The sequence below is a fragment of the Neomonachus schauinslandi genome, chromosome 3 (genome assembly GCF_002201575.2).
Source record: "Neomonachus schauinslandi chromosome 3, ASM220157v2, whole genome shotgun sequence".
NCBI lineage: Eukaryota > Metazoa > Chordata > Mammalia > Carnivora > Phocidae > Neomonachus > Neomonachus schauinslandi.
In genome coordinates, this window is record NC_058405.1 from 68,566,233 (window position 1) to 68,583,831 (window position 17,599).

Genomic DNA, 17,599 nt, shown 5'->3' on the forward strand with positions numbered 1-17,599 from the left:
CTCTGCAGGGGCTGCGTGTGCTGGCTTCGCTGTGGGGGGGGGGGGGGTATGGGGGGGGCAACAAACACTCACACGGAGCATGTCAGACCCTGTTCCTCATCACGGACTCCATGTCACAGACGCAGAGGTAGTAACTTGCTCAAAGTCACGCAGAAATAGGCAGGGTTTGACCTCAGATATTCGGGCACCAGACTGCCCCTCTTTGCCTTTCAAAGAATTCAGAAACTACTGGAGTCTGAGTGAGCTCCTGGTGCTTGGTCTGAGACAGTTTCCCCAGCAATATATACGGTTATATGTTTTTATTGTTTTTAGAAGAGGGGTATTTCTTGCCATCTGTACAGAAGGCCACAATTTATTTAATGTCTTCGTGGAAATGTATCTCTGGATCTCTCTCAGTGAATCTCATTGCTCTGCTTGGCATTTCCTTCTCGTTTGATTTTTTTTTTTTTTTAATTCTGAAGAGTTTGGTGGGTTCACCCAAGAGAGAAAAACAAGCCCACAAATAGATGAGGATAGTGAAGCCTCCTTCATACTTAGTTAGGCATGCACTTTTCTTGTGCATCAAATGCTACTTGTAAAGCCCCAAGAAAAATGAAATCACACCTGCCTTCCCCCATCAAGATAGTACCACAAGATTTTCTCTTTGCAGAAGAGAAACGCTGTTCTTCAGAGATTCAAGGTAACTTTCCCTGTCTCTGGGAGAGTCAGGTAGAGAAGAGCATTCTCAATCTTGGCCACACACCTCACCGAAAGACTTACTAAAACCCAGCCAAGAGGCATTCCAGCAGTGCCCCCCCCCCCCCCCCCGCCGCCCCGTGCAGCACTGCAAATGGTACATTCCAGCTTCTGAACAGGTGCACTTAGCCACTCAGCTCCAGTTAACTCTAATGGAAGATATACTTCTAAATTTCTGTGTAACTATGGATTAGCTGCCTCTTGCAGCTGTGGACTTGTGTGGGCTCCTGTTTCCAGTGTAAAGACATGGCCAAATTCCATCAGGAAAAAAAAAATTCTTTTGCAGTGTCTGGTTGGCATTTGTCTCTGAGGAATATATAATTTCAACTAAGAATGTTCTCATTTTTTAGAAGAAGCCAAATATCAGCATTCCATCTAAAATTAAAAACTCCAAAGTACAGGCAGACCTACTTGTTCTCTGAAAAGTGTTTCCTCTGCATTATTAACTACACAGTTCACCCTTGCTTCATGATGACTTTAAAATCCCCCAATTATGGTGAGTGTTTATGTGGTATGACTTCTATTCAAAGTTAAAGTCAGAGGCCGAAGACTCCAGTAAGGCTATCTGTTAAATGAGGAAAGAGAAGGACACGTGGGCGCGCAAGACTCTTCCCTAAGATTTCCCAAGACAGAAAGAGTGGTTTCAAAAGGTTCTGGTTAAAGTTATAGTTTTAATAAAGCTCTTTGAAATCACAACCAAAGGTGGAAAGCAACCCAGAAACCATGACTAATAGCCACCTTGCAGGAAGCCTCTCCTGGCCTGGACGCCTGTCAGCATTTCAGGGGAGCTGCAGGGCTGCCCAGGGGCCCGCTCTCTGTTCCACTCCACCCACTGCACCTTTCACACAAGCCCCCGTCACTCCCATCAAATTAGACACCTCTCTGCAGCTCCAAACAGCAGGGTCAAATGAGAGAAAAATTACATCTTATTCCAGCATTCACTTACCTGGAGAGTATTACAGTCTTGAATTGAAGATAATTGCATGGAATATCCTAGAACCGTAGGATCTTTGAGTTGGAAGGGATGTTCTGTCATCTCCTCCAGCCTCTTGTCCGCCACAGGATTTACTTCCGAGAGCATCGCTCATAGGTCGCTCAGCCTCAGTTTGTAAGCATCCAGACATGATGAGTTCACTGCATTGCAAGGCAATTTATTTTATTTCTAATTACTAGAAGTCTTCCAAATAATAAGCTAAAAGCTGATTTGATGTAAACTTGCCGATTGGATTCTAGCTGTTTCCTCTGAAGAAGCACCAAAATATAGATTTCACTTTTCGTACGGCAACCCTTCAGCTTTATCCTCTAGATTGGGGGTCGGCAAACCACTGTTCCTGTTTTTGTAAAGAAAGTGATAGTTGTATTAGAACAAAGCCGTGATCGTTCTTCTGGCTATAACAGCAGAGTTGAGTGGTGTGGCAGAAACTGCGTGCCCCAGAAACCTGTAATAGTTACTATCCGACCCTTTACAGAAAGTTTTCTGACCTCTGCTCAATCTAGAACAAAGTTTCTCAGACTGTCTACACTGAGTGACTTGGGGTTCTGTTTGTTTTATTTTTAATTTCCAGCCTGCCACTAAGATTTTTTTTTGTAAAATTCAGTACAAATGAATTATTAGAAATATGAAATAAAAAAATTATAGAAAATATAAGCCTCATTGTTTTATTATTAGCCTCAACTAACACAAAAGTTGCATTCCAATGAATATAATCAAACCAAATATAATGGGAAATAGAAGAAAACTGTTCACAATTTTATTAAAAGTATATGTAAGGGCAATTAATATGAAGAATCATGATTATACCCATAGCCTTTTTGTTGTTCGGCTGTCATAACCAAACAAAAAGTTTACTTTGACATAGCAGTTTCCCATATTAAATGCCTATTCACACAGTTTGTTCAAATGCTAGGACTATGAGTATTCATGACAGCGAGTTTCCTGTTTGTTACCTAATTTAGGCTGGATTGCCAACAACACTATACTCACGGGGAAGAATGTATATCTAGAATGTTTCTTTCTTTTAATACTAGTCATCATAAAGAAACCAGTCTCACAGAGTATATTGACTACAATTAAAGAAGAGGTTTTAAAGTAATTTTTAAAAGCTTAAGATATTCCTTTTTACCTTCTATTCAAAATGAAGTAAGTGAAGCTGTATTTTCAAAACTCATCTTCAGTCCTTCATCACAAGCCAATTCCCATGATTATCTTTCTGTGAAACATTAGATCCTGTACATGATATACTCTGTGTTATGATAGATGAACTAATCTTGAAATATCACATGTTGCAATATTTGTGTGACACCCAAACTTGTCTCTACCCTGTTCAGTAAGACCGAGCCCCTGCTCATTAATTTGGAGAACACAGCCTTGCTAAATGGTGACAAAGTATTTTAATGCTTACTCCTAAGGTCTGTACCTATCTCACTGAAGATTGCTAAGTCTGGGGACTGGCAGCCCCTTGACCACACTTTGAATAGCACTGCTATAGAATTTCTCATTTCTAAACCAAGCTCTTAGTTCTTTCAATCATCGTGCACAGGAAGTTGTGGTTCCTAGATCCTTGGCCATCCTGATTACTGTTCTCTAGAAATACAGGAAAATCCTTTCCATGTGCCTCTTAAAATGTGTTTCTGATGTATGTGACCAGTGCACAACACAGTGGGGTTGCAACCTTCAGAGTCTTGAGATCCATGCTTCTGGTCAGGCATCCTAAAGTTGGTGTCTCAGTCTGATAACCACATTACATGGTTAACTCACATTAAGCTGAAATCTACTACAACTCTCAAAGCTATGAATAGAAACTGCAGTTAATAGATTAAACTAAATCTATTCCATCCTGCACACTCTATAGTTGATTTTTGAAGTTAGGATCCTTATATTTCACTTTACAAAAATTTCATTTTATTAACAGGCCATCCTTCAATTCTGTTAAGATCGTTATACATCTCAATATCACCAGTATCTAACAGCAATAATTAGCTTTATCTTGCCCTTTAAGGCTTATGTGGCATTTTCTTTTTTTTTTTAAAGATTTTATTTATTTATCTGAGAGAGAGAATGAGACAGAGAGAGCATGAGAGGGTCAGAGGGAGAAGCAGATTCCCTGCCGAGCAGGGAGCCCGATGTGGGACTCAATCCCGGGACTCCAGGATCACGACCTGAGCCGAGGGCAGTCGCTTAACCAGCTGAGCCACCCAGGCGCCCTTATGTGGCATTTTCACATTTAATCTCTTTTGGTTGTGTGGACAAATAATGCTAGATGTGAATTATTATCATTCCCATTTACAGCTGAGAAAATTGACTGTCAAAAAGGGTACCTTGTTCAAGATCACTTAGTGAATTACCTTGTGCCATATTCATACTTTGAAAACATGAGTTCTCCTGGCTTATTCAAGTTATTCTTAAAATGGACATAACTTTGAAGCATCCTTCAGACATCTCTCCTTTAGTTGCATTCAGCCTTTTGATCACACTCTTTGGTGTGAGCTACTCAACCAGTTACCAACAAAACTCTCTGTAGTATCAAACACAATTAGCCATCTTGGCCACAACAATATCATGAGAACCTCTTGTCAGTTCTTTTGATAGAAGTGTCTGGATTTCCATGGTCTACTAAACCGTTGAGATGGGAAATTAAAGTTTGTTTAGTGTGTCCTTTTCTCATAAATACATCTGACTCCTAGAGATTTCCATTTTGCATTTCTAAATAATCAAACTATTTGTTTTTAGCCTCAAAAAATTTATCAAACGGGGCGCCTGGGTGGCTCAGTCGTTGAGCGTCTGCCTTCGGCTCAGGTCGTGATCCCAGGGTCCTGCGATCCAGCCCCACATCAGGCTCTCTGTTCAGCGGGAAGCCGGCTTCTCCCTCTCCCACTCCCCCTGCTTGTGTTCCCTCTCTTGCTGTGTCTCTCTCTGTCAAATAAATAAAATCTTTAAAAAAAAAACTATCAAACAGATGAAATCTCAATAGCTCTTAATCAGTACACTCCCACAATTATTACTGGAGAGTCTGCTTTATGTATGATAGTCTGCTGGGCCCTGATGTATTAAAAAAAAAAAAAAAAACAACTTTAGTGCAGTATGATTTTCATATGGTGGATCACGACCCATTGGTGGGTTGTGAAATCAGTTGGGTGGGTAAGAAACAATATTTTTTAAAAATGAAACAGACTAAACTAAATTATAAAATATCAGAGTACAAACAAGGATAATTATTATAGCATTAGCTTGTTTGTTTTTTTATTGTAATATATATGTGCCTTAAGCTGTGATGGAAAATTTTTTATTGTATGTCACTATCAATAGCTTGAAAGATCCTGCACTGGCAAAAAAAAAAAAAAACCAGAATCATGTCACAGCCCTTGGGACATACTATGATAATTATATGCACAAGGTGCAAAAGGAGAATGGGTGTTTTTTTTCTTTTTTCTTTTTTTTGTTTGGGTTTTTTTTTTTTTTATTGCTTTGGTTTTAATTTGTTTGTTTTGGTTTAAAAGACCTAAATACTGCAAAATTTCCCTGAACTGTTGGCCTTTTTTTCCAGGAGTTTGCCACTGTTTCACATGACTTGGTTGGGTTGTAAATACCTTCCTGTTGCTCAAAGCTAGTATAATAAGCTCTTAGAGTCTAGCAGATAGGGACAGACTTTCCAGTCCCAGTCCACAGTGCCCAGGTTGGCATCTTTTCTTGACCAAAATAAAGGAATCCGTATCCAACTAGTATGTGGTTTGCTAGCATCAGTAACCGAGTTTGGTCTAGCTTGAGAGAGAATTCTTTGGAGCCCACACTAAACATCGTAGTTTCAATTTAAAATATCTACATTTTCTTTAAAAGTATATCCTTTTCTGGCCTTCTCAAAAAGTATTTGCTGAAAGGGGTCTTTCAGAATGATAATGTAATATCAACTCCTTTTCACTACCTTCCTGAAATGTGATACGAAAATCCAGTGAGCTCAAGCTTCAACCTATTATGGTGCCTGATATATAAATAGCCCTCAAATGTCATGTCTTGTTGTATCAATCACAGGGAAAGAGAAACTGAAAATGCTACAAAGTATAACTTTGATTCATCATCCTAGAATCTTTCCTTTTTTCCACTTGTACCAAGTGCATCTTTTTAAACTCTTTTGCCAAAGCTTTATATAACTTTTTTTCTAACTCAAAGCTAATTTCCCAGTGTGATCCCAAAGCTGTGTAATTCTCCATTAGTACCTTAGTTTATTTTTACTTTCTTCCACCTTCTACCGTACATGAATGTTTGAATTTGTCACTTAGTCCCACCCGTATGAATCTAGATTTTCAAGAAATAAGCGAGAATGGGGAGATGCCAATATTTATTGACTGAACATCTGTTTACTTTTCTTTGAGACCAGAATATATTAAAAATTAAGGGGAGTTAAAGTGGGCATTAGATATGTAAAAAGATAGGTAAGCAATCTCCTTAGATAGGCAACAAATAGATAAGCATTTGAGTCAACACTGGAAAATAACAGTGAGGGCCTACTAAACGCATTATTTCATTTAACTCCCGCAGCAAACCTATGAGGCAGGGCCTGTTTGTAGTCCCATTTCATGAGTAATAGAAACCTACTTAGGAGAGAGTAAGCAATTTGCAAACAACCATCAAAGCTCTTAACTGGAGCTACCAGAATTTGGAACCAGGTCTTAGAACCAGATGCCAAAGTAAAATAAAATAAACTTGATTCAAATAACAAACAAACAAAAATATGGAGCAGTTACTATGTGCTTGGCGTTGGGGAGGATATAAATACGAATAAGACTCCGAAATACAAGCCCTTCTCTTGATGAGCTTACCTCTAGGGATTGACAGTGGATGCGAGTGGCGTGAGCTTAAGTTATCATTAGAATAAATGCTACAACAAAGATCTAATCCAAATGGTACAGAGTTCGGAGGAGAAAGTGGTCATTGCCTTGGAGCCAGAGAGCAGACTGCAGTGAACTTGAGAGACACAACTGAAATGAGGCAAGAATAGTACATGGCAGGCAGGTTGAAAGGGCTTTGAATGCCATGCTGAAGACTTCTAGGAAGGCCAAGGGAAGCTGAAGGCTTTGAAGCCTTCATGATGACATGATCATATTTGGATTACACTGTGGAAAGCTGTTTAGATGCGGAAGACACTGCTGACAAGGATTCTAGCCAGGCTTTTACTGTAGTAGACCCAAACAGAGGTGCCAAGGACCTACACAAAGGGAATGGGAATGAAGATATGAATGAGGGAACAGATCTGGAAGTCATTTCGGGTTTGGGTCTGGGTAATATGCATGACAAGGAGGGGGAAGAAGATGATGAATCCATTCACCTTGGAAGGAGATTATTTTTTGCCCTAGGCCAAGGTCTGTCCTGGGCCATAAGGATTTGCAAAGATCAATGAGGCTGTCTCTGGCCACAGGGAGCCCAGACTGGCATCTCTCAGGGGATTCATACTCAGGCAGCACCCAGATAGGTCAGAGAAATGTGTGAGGTACAGAGTGGGAGACAGGGCAGAGCAGTGGGGGCTGCGGCAGCCCAGAGATGCATGTCCTGCCAAAAGGCATTTCGATGCACAGTTGATTAAAAACAAGAAGGCTGGCCAAGCAGAGCAGGCTGGATTGGACTCTCCTCAACTAGTGATGTCTAGAATGGCTCCCAAGTTTCTACTCAGAGGAATTCAGTAGGTAATTTTGCCATTAATTTGTACAGGGGAATACACAGTAAGAATCGGGTTTGGGAGACTAAAGTAAGGAGTGTTAGCTTTGAGACAGATTGATGCTCAGGTTCAGAAGAGGGAAGCTGGAAATAGGGTCCTGGGGCTCAGTGAAGAGGTTTCAGGAAAGAAGTAAGTGCCTTTTATGGCAGGATTAAGTTTCTGAACAAGGGAGCTGCAGGTGTTTTATATTTAGATGTCTAGTCAGATGGTAATTACACCTCTTTGTAATCAGTCAAGGAAAACTTAGGAAGGAAGGATTCAGAAACTCTATGAAAACTGAAAGGAAGAAAGCTTGGCAGGTTGAGAAGAGATCCTCTAGCCATGAGGGAGGAGAGGGAGGAGGGCCTACGGGACAAGGAAAGATGGCGGAAGGACAGAGGGCCGGCCAGAGGGAACGCGTGGAAGGGAGGAAGGAAGGGGGGGGGGGTACCTCGCCTCGCGTTCACCCGGTTTCCCACTGCATCCGAGCTGCCTGGAAATGAGCATTATCTTTAATTTTTTCAGGGTGACGACTCAGATGAGGAAGATCTCTGCATCAGCAACAAATGGACTTTCCAAAGAACCAGCCGCCGGTGGTCTCGCGTGGATGACCTGCACACACTGTTCCCCGGAGGAGACAGACATGGATCATCGGGAGACATTAGGATGAGAAACACCACGAGCAGTGAAAGCGTCCTCACCGACCTGAGCGAGCCCGAGGTCTGCTCCATTCACAGTGAAAGCAGCGGAGGGAGTGACGGCCGCAGCCGGCCAGGCAGCGGCCACAGCACCAGCCGGGCGCCCTTCGACTGCCCCGGCCAGCCCTGCCCCGACAGCCCGGTCATGCTGGACGCCACGTTCGTCAGCAGCGGCCTCCCGCAGTCCCCCAGAGACGCTCTCAGCTACCCAAAGAATGAGAAACCCACCAGGGCCAGAGCCAAGTCATTTTTGAAGCGCATGGAGACTCTCAGAGGGAAGGGGGCACATGGAAGGCCCAAGGGGCCGGGGCGGACCGGGGGCTTGGTGATCAGCGGGCCTGTGCTGAAGCAGGAGCCGGAGGCCTTCAAGGCCATGCAGTGTGTCCCCATACCGAACGGAGATCTCCGGAGCTCACCCCCCACTGCCTGCCCCAAAGGGCTCCTGAGCGCCAGCAAATGGAGCGGGGTGAGCAGCCAGTCGGAAAAGAGCAGCAGTGGCGTGAGCACGCCCGGCCTGAAGGAACGAAAATGCCAGGAGGCCAACAAGCGCGGGGGCATGTACTTGGAAGACCTGGACGTGCTGGCCGGGACAGCACTGCGGGATGCCGGCGACCGAAACCACACACACGAGTTCCATTCCCAGGAGAACTTGGTGGTGCACATCCCCAAGGATCACAAACCGGGAACGTTCCCCAAGGCGCTCTCTATCGAAAGCCTCTCGCCAACAGACAGTAGCAATGGGGTTAACTGGAGGACCGGCAGCATCTCCCTGGGCAGACAGCAGGGCCCCGGGGCCAGGGAGCCCAGGCTCATGGCGTCCTGCCACAGGGCAAGCAGAGTCAGTATCTACGACAACGTCCCGGGCTCCCATTTGTACGCCAGCACAGGAGACCTTATGGACTTGGAGAAAGATGACCTCTTCCCCCATTTAGATGACATTCTGCACCATGTCAATGGGCTCCAAGAAGTAGTGGATGACTGGTCAAAAAATGTCTTGCCTGAACTGCAAACACATGATGCATTGGTTGGAGAACCCAGCTTATGCCCCTTCCCATCTCCTAATCAGATCACCTTAGACTTCGAAGGCAACTCTGTCTCGGAAGGTCGGACAACACCCAGTGACGTGGAAAGAGATGGAACATCTCTTAATGAGTCGGAGGCCACTGGGGTCCGAGAGAGGAGGGACTCTGGTGTAGGGGCCTCTCTGACCAGGCCAAACAGGTTGGTGGCATGATTTTCTGAAATGATTTTTAATCCATTTCCATAATAATTATGGTCTATTTATCTAACGAACATTTACAGCGCACTTCCTAAGTGCCTGACACTGTCTGAAGTGATACATGTGGTTAGGAATTATTTGAACGGAAGTGTATCTTTTCTACAGATGTTATGGTAATTGAATCCATGTTAACTCACATTCATTTCTCTGAGTCTTTGTCCTTTAATTCAATCTTATGTTCACTCAAAAAACTGTTGTGAATGTATGTGCAAAGCACAGTGCTAGGCACTGTCAGGGATCACTGGAAATGGACACTCCATGCCCATGACCTTGTTGCCATATCAATTAAAACGTCCCTATCTCAATTTTTTTAACTTTTTTTTTTAATCCTGTGAGAAATTTCTAAGACCCAAGGTGTGTACTTCACAAGTTTATTTTGGCTTTAAACTGCCAATTACAAAGTACATAAAGCCATTCTACAAAGACCACTTCAGAAGCACCCGTGAAAAATGGCCCCGAAAGAGCTGAACTAGTGGAAACAGTAGTACTGTACACACTGCTGTGCTCTTGTTGAGGCAGAGATAGAGATGTCCCTTGGGGTTCGCTGACATGTCACCTCTTCAGGAGCTCTCCTTCCTCTGTGCCTGCCACCTTCAGGTTCCATGTCGACAGAAGGAGAATTTGAATGCAGACGGGATGGCAGTGCGAAAATGGTCTACGGGTCCAGAACATTCCAGATCTCACTCTCCATCTTGAGCTCTCTCTCTCTGTCTCTCTCTCTGTCTGTCTGTCTTTCTCTCTCTCTCTCTCGACACACACTCACACATACACTGTCTCCGCTGCTTTCAACACTTTGGGAACAAACTTAGAAATAAACAAATAAAATGTATTAGGTCCCTTATTAAAACCTTCCCCGGATGTATCAGACTTGAAAACAACAGTTTTGTAGGTTTACTGTCTGCCGTGGTGTCTTCTGTTGCACTTGCTTTGTGATTTCTCTTGGCTCAGAAGCTCTGTTGATTAGCTCCTTAGAAATCAGTGACGTCGTGTTTTTTCCAATAACACGGCCACGTTGTGACTGGCTTCTCTGACGGTCTTTCTGGTAAAGGCGACTCCGATGGAACAGTTTCCAGCTCTCGCACCAGCCTCAGGCGTCCACCGCACCGCACATCAGCAACCAGACGGCCGGCCAGCTGAACCTGCTCCAGCGCTTCTCACTGCTTCGCCTCACGGCCATCATGGAGAAGTACTCCATGTCCAATAAACACGGCTGGACGTGGTGCGTAGCATGTCCACTTAGGAGGGGATCGTTTGTTGTAGAGCTAAGTATGTGGTTGCAAAAGCCTCGGTAGTGAGGTTCTGACTTCTGAAGAAGCCACTCGTGGCCTTCGCTGCCGATGTCCTGAAAATCAGGCGGCAGCCCCTGCCGCCCCCTGCCCCCCTGTCTGCCTTCTGTGCTGCCGCCCCTGGAAGCGGATGCAGCCCGCTGAGTTTTATCTGCAGCTCTGGGCTGGTTTCCAGGGAAAGCAGTCAGGTTCCAAGAAGGAAAAAAAAGACAAGGAAAGGGTGATGAATGTTGAACAGAGGCATTAAAAATAAACTGGCCAGAAAATAAATCTGGCAGTTTGCCGAGAAATAGCTGTCGCTTGTGCCTTCTGGCTCAATGCGGGGCTCACCACTTAGAGCACTGATTCATTCCAAGAGCATTTAATTCTTCAGGTGCGTTCCGGCTTTGGGCTTCAGTGGCAAATAAAAACAGGAATATGCAGTAAACCTTTGTCGTAAGGAATTGACAAAAGCATGTGTTGGAACCTAAATATGGAGCTGTTTTAGACAAGCTGATAGATTTGAAAAAATATAAAATGGGTCATTAATTGTCCTATGTTATAAATTATGTATAGAGAAAAATCTCCCCCAACCCCAACTAAATTTCTTCTTCTTATCGTTTTTAAATTTGTTTTGTTTTGTCTCATTGGGGACAAGTGTTTATCCCTTGAGAGGTGTGGCCGTCACGATTAAATTGCAAAGTTGTCCCCTTGACTTGAAAACAGAGCCATAAATCCGTTCCGCTAACGTAAATCGTGCTGTTTCTTTTTTTTTTTATAAGATTTTATTTATTCATTTGAGACACAGAGATACGGAGAGAGAGAGAGCATGAGCAGGGGGGGAGACAGAGGGAGAGGGAGAAGCAGGCTCCCTGCTGAGCAGAAAGCCCAATGCGGGGCTCGATCCCAGGACCCTGGAATCATGACCTGAGCTGAAGGCAGACGCCTAACCATCTGAGCAACCCAGGCGCCCCCAATCGTGCTGTTTCATAGTCAGAGATCTAACATAGGCAAGGGGCACACATAGTACTTCCTGTCATGTGATTAAGAGAGATGTTGAATTTGCCCTGCGCCTGTTGGTTGTTCCAACAAAAGCTTGGCTTCCCTCTTGCTTGCTTTCACAGCCTCTCCCCACAGGCTGCCCCAGGAGGTTTGCATGACCTGGTTTCTGTGAATTCTAGGTCAGTTCCAAAGTTCATGAAGAGGATGAAAGTTCCTGATTACAAAGACAAGACTGTCTTTGGTGTTCCTCTCATAGTTCACGTCCAGAGAACGGGACAGCCCCTGCCTCAGAGTATTCAGCAAGCACTCAGATACCTGCGTAGCAACTGCCTCGATCAGGTAAGGTTGTAAATCCCAAACATGGGCCTGCATTTATGGGCAACGCCAGGCAAAGTCACATCTCAGTGTTGCCTAAGACGTGCCTCACTAAAAATAAAAGGCGTTGTGATCTTTACATGTCAGTGTTTAATTTGCCCAGGCTACACCTCGGTCAGGCTGCTTGAGGGTGTTCCCTCACTGGCAACTTGAATGACGTTCTGAGTGAAAATTCATGTTAATAGTTTGTGTGTTAATAGTCTGTACTGTGCTGTCAGATTTGCACTCCCTAGAAACTGGGAGTTATGCTTTACACTGCATTTCCTTTTTAAGTATTGCCCCACTGCCATCATTGATTTCATAGCATTCTTTCATCCCTGTTTTATTATTTTTTGAGAAGAGAATTAGGTTTTTATATCTCTCTTTTTTTAAAAAGATTTTATTTATTTATTTGAGAGAGAGAGAGAGAGCACAAGTGGGAGGGGCAGAGGCCCAAGAGAGAATTTCATGCAGACTCTGCGTTGAGCGGGGAGCCCAATGTGGGGCTCGATCTCATGACCCTGAGGTCGTGATCTGAGCCAAAACCCAGAGTCCGACGCTTAACTGACTGTGCCACCCAGGAGCCTATTAATTCTTTTCTTTCTTTTTTTTTTGAAGCAGCACCATGACCAGGAAAACTTAAACCAAAGATAAATTTATTTACATCTTTTTAAAATGTGCAAGTAAACTATGCAAACAATATCCGCTAAATCAACTCTCCCTTCATCTTGTACATTAAAATCTCAAGCCAAACAAAATAGTCAGAGATCATTTTCTGTCTCCATGACTGTTTGGGGACCACCGTCATGGTGGCCCATGACTGGACCCAGAGTGCCACCCATTCTGTAATTTACTAGGCCTAGCCTTCACTCCTCCAAATTAACACCCATTCATTTCTTAGACATTCTGCCCCCCAAAAAGCCATATTCCCACTTGATAAATTGCAACCTTGAGTAGTGGGGGTATTTTTAGGCAAATATTCTATAATGGCTTTTGTGCATCATATTCTCTAATGCCACGTGAGTAATCCATGCCCACCTAAAATTACTTGCACTTTTTATTGATTCACCCTTGGCCTTGGGCTCAGTGAACAGGAATGAGCTGAGCTACATGAACTCACAGACCCTGGCTACTGATGCTTGTATCTACCCCAATACTGAGATCGCATTTAGAATCAGGATGGTCTCTTGACAATTCAGACACCACTTTTCAATGGAGAATAGGAGTAACTTCATTTGATGCCATCTTTGATTGAACTGAATGTGTGATCCCTTTTTGCCTTCCCACTCCTAATCTAGAGAATATACAGGGATACATTTTCCCCATTTCTTCAGATGCCATAGTGGAGGGCAGGAGTGGTTGCTATTACTGTTGTGGTGGTGGGGACTATTTCGTTTTGAGAAATGGCCTTAGTAGCTTGCCTGTTATTTCTCAGAAAGAAGGTCAACAGACCACTTTTCTAAAACTATAGTCTTTAGCAGATGCCCCAACATTAACCTGTGAATAACATCCACATAGAGCAAACCAATGAATCCAGTTACTTAAGCATTATTTTTTGTTGTTGTTTTAGAGCTTTTACCAAAATTGCACATTAATCAAAGGTAGATGATCTATGGATATCTTACTGAGAAAACTTGTTGGAGAGGTGAACTTAGGTGAATATATGGAAATGCCCACTCTGATCTCTTTTACAACCCTAAAAGCATTGCAGTCATGCCCTTACGCATAGGACTTTGTGGCCTCAGTTGTACTTTTGTTGTTTTGTTAGCACAGACCCAAGATTGTGTTTTGTGGAGGGTAACGTTTTACTCAGACACGTGTTTTTCCAAGCTTCTCGATTTTCCTAAGGGTATATAAGACTCATCCCTCCTCTTGGCTAACCCTCTTAGAGTCTTTGGCTCTGCCTTTTACCAAGAACAAAAAATATTTGTTCTAAACATTATAATGTGTGGCCAGCGAATGCTTATCAACAAAAGCTCTATTAAGAGAAAACAGTGTTTGTTCAGAAATACCTAAAGGAAATGCAGTCCATCTGTGCCATTAGCTCAGTAGTGATAACGTTTCTCAAGGGCCCAGCATGTTTTAGGCATTGTCCTGGCTGTTTTACATTCACTGTCTCATTTAAGACCATACCCACCTTGGGTGGTGGTATTCCCCCAGGTCGCAATGGTACAGCCAACCCTTGCTTGAAAAGCTAACTCCAGAGTCCAGGTTTTTAAAAACTACACTCTACTGGTGATACCATCTCTAGCATTGAGGTACACGTGGAGAAATGGCCCTAAAAACTCACTGATGAACCTACTCTCAGGATTTTGTCGATAATGTTGACTCTTACGTGAGGTGGGTGTCCTTGCTGTGATCATGGAAGAGTTTTTCTCTAGCCCCAACACCTGAAAGCATGGTGTTTCTTTCAGACAACTAGTCTGTTTCTTATATTAAGAACAACTGGATATGTTTTCCTCTCTATATTAGCTGCTTAGAAAGACTAGAGCCAAATATGTGTTCTTCCTGTGGTAACTATATATAAATTTTTGGTATGAATTTTGTACATCATTCCTAGTTTCAGCTGCTCTTTTTATCTTGATTTTCCTTTTGCTCAAATGTTCTTATCTATGATCTTTAATTGTATCTTATACATTTTATAGATCATTGAATTCTTTTTTGAACACAGTTGGGTGGAAATAAATGAATTGGAATATGGCTATTCTACTCACCACATAGTGTTTAGTGTAGACTGGAAACCACTCAGGACCCCTGCAGATTCCGAATAATGGGTAGTGCCAGTAACACCACTGTTACTAGGTCCAGTCTCCTGTCCGAAGCAAAAGTCCTACAAATCGAGAGAAGGACAGTGGGCACCAAAATCTCCCTAGTCCTGGCTCGCTGGCTTATTCTCAGTCTCCACATCAAGCCTCTCACAGGTTTTTTCAATCTGGAAGAATGCCTTACTGAAAAAACATGTGCTGGCAAAGCTTTGTAGGCAAAAGACTTATTTTCAAGGACATAAATATGGATTATAAATGTAACCAAAACGAATAAGGCAACCCTCTCTGGTATCGGTCAAAAGTAAGAATCTGTAAGATGTCCAGGGGACTTTCACCAGAGCCCATTACTCCCTTATGAAGCACTCCACATCTGTGGGGCTTCCCGCCTGGGAAGTCACAGAGTGTGGGAAGCACACAGAGAACCCCCTCTGGTCCCTGTGAAAAGGAAGGTGGTAATAAGAAGAGAGCAAGGGAAAACGGGACAAACACAAGGAAGAATTAAAACCAGGCTCGAAAGGAAGACTGTCGTAGAGCTTTAAGAGTGAACAAGAGCAAATAAAAGTGAATGAATCAGTAAAGAAGGAGGGGACAAGAGCAAGAGGGAAGGAACGTACATCACATTAGACTGTTCTTTCCTTGCCAGTAGCACCTCCGTGGAACTAAAAAGTTTCGGGTCTGCACAGGATCTTGAGATCTCATGCCCTGGGTCGTAGAAGACCAGAACATCCCAGAACACCTTTCTTCCAAACCACGCTGACTGGCCTCTGTGTTGCCTCCCTTTACACTGTGTCCTTGACCCACCATCCCAGACTCTCCCATGGGGCTTTGCCCTGATCTCAGGGGAGGAGGCTTCCTGCAATGAGCTGGCCCCCTTTTCCTCCTGCTAAGCGTTCACCTCCAACATAAGCATTCATCACTGACAGTTGAATGCAGCCCCACAGGGCCCTGAAACATGGCCAACGTTTGGCCTCCTACACTCCCCAAGTGCAGAACAGTTTATATATGATGAAACACAGTGTAGCTATTCTCCCCCTCACAGCTGGCCCTAGCTGAAATAAGGAAGTTTAGCCCTCAATTATGAACCATTTGTATTCAGACATAGCCGTGTGTGAGAGGAGCCTCGCTCTGTTGGCTGAGCTTTTATTTCTGCCCTAAATCAGCGGCGTACAGAGACGCAGGTGATGCTTGTCCTGACGAATGTGGAGTCACGCAGGGAGAGGCCAAGCCTGCAGGGCTCAGAATGAGAACCCACCACACGCGGTACTTCGGACCCTTTCTTTTTCTGAATAAAACCAACCTTTCTTCATTAGCCGAGCCCATTTCTGAAGAAGAGCAAAGGGAAGTCCCGATAAACATCGTCAAGGACTGAAAGGATTAGCATAAAAGGGATGCCAAGTAGGAGGTTTAATATTATTTAGATGAAATTTGAATTCTAATGCAGCACTCGTGTACCCGACCTCTCCTTCTAATAGAACAGTAAGTTTCAGAAGGTTGATTATGCTGGGAAGACACTTCCTACTCAGTACAAGTGTCCCCTACCTGCTGGCTGTTCCTCACAGTCCTCTTGCCTCCCTCAGATGAGATAAGTGATGCTCTGGGACCTTTTCAGATTATACTCCTTGCTTTCAGATTATACTCCTTGCTTTTCAGATTATATTCCTTGCTTTTTCAGAGCTGGGTTTTTGGGTAGAAGACAACAGAGAGGAAAGGAAAAGCAAGACCAAGGGAACACTCACCACTCACCCTTTTACCTGTAAAATGAGTGATCACATGCAAGATGCTTCTAAAATGAACGCTGGGTTGCTGCCACCGAGCTCCCCTTTTTGGAGAGGGTGTCTGAGCCGTGCTTTAGAGGTACATGAGCGCAGGACCTGCTAGGGAGTTTGCAGTTTGCAAGGCCTCGTGCAAAATGAAAATGTGAGATTCTCTTTTCATACATTATTAAGAATTTCAAAACGGTGACAGCAGAGAATTAAACCAAGCATGGAGCCCTGTGTGACTACCAGTGGTGACAGACACAGAGGCATAGGAAAGACATGTCACACCCCTTGGGGCTTCCTCATAATGAAGCTGAGGGATCTGGGGCAGCCTCCCACCCATGGTGATGACAAGGCTGCCCTCAGAAGCAACAGTGCCAATTTCATCACCACTTTGAAAACTCTTCTAAAGAAGCAATGATTATTGGCAATCACTCAGGCCACCACCCGTGGTTGTTTGGTGAAGGTAGATCGACTTCTCCCTGTTCTTGGGATCTCTGCACCATTGGAAGAATCTTCTGCTTACTGTGTCTGGGGAGTTTTCCACTGCAAGGAACAGAAAGCTGTCCCAAGATGGCTTCAACGAGAGGAAATTCATGAGCTCACGTGACAAGAAGTCAGGAAGTAGGGTGGTTCCGGCGTGATTTTTTTCATCAGCTCAAGGCGAGTTTTGAAGACTGGGGTTTCTTTCCTTCTTTCCCTTCTGCCTTCCTTAGCTACTATATCTGGAATCTGGTCTGAGTTCAGACCACCTTTTCTTTATTAGGTTCAGGAAAGAAATTTCCTTCTGTGCTTCCAACAAAAATCCACAGATCCCACAGATATTTCCCACGTCCCTGGAAGATAAGGGTGGGACGGGAAGGTTACTGTCAGAATCTGAGGCAGAACAAATAAATACCTGACAGCCCTCTGGACATCCTGTGAGATCTAAGTCAGAACAAGCAGCTCAGAGCCCGCAGCTGGAGAGCTCCTGACATGTCAAAAATAATTAAAACAACAATATTTGCTGAAACTAGAAAGAAACTTGGAAACAGACAATACAAAGAAAACACTGCTGG

At 43.8% G+C, this 17,599-nt stretch overlaps 1 protein-coding gene across 1 annotated transcript in view; it reads left to right on the forward strand.

The window, feature by feature from the left end:
- The window catches only part of STARD13 (StAR related lipid transfer domain containing 13), a 180,123-nt gene that overhangs the window by 148,123 nt on the left and 14,401 nt on the right, over positions 1 to 17,599 (forward strand). The window contains exons 5-7 of the mRNA XM_021678283.2: positions 7,947 to 9,340; positions 10,447 to 10,617; positions 11,845 to 12,004. Coding sequence (XP_021533958.1) covers positions 7,947 to 9,340; positions 10,447 to 10,617; positions 11,845 to 12,004 — 1,725 coding nt within the window. The remainder of the gene's footprint in view (positions 1 to 7,946; positions 9,341 to 10,446; positions 10,618 to 11,844; positions 12,005 to 17,599) is intronic.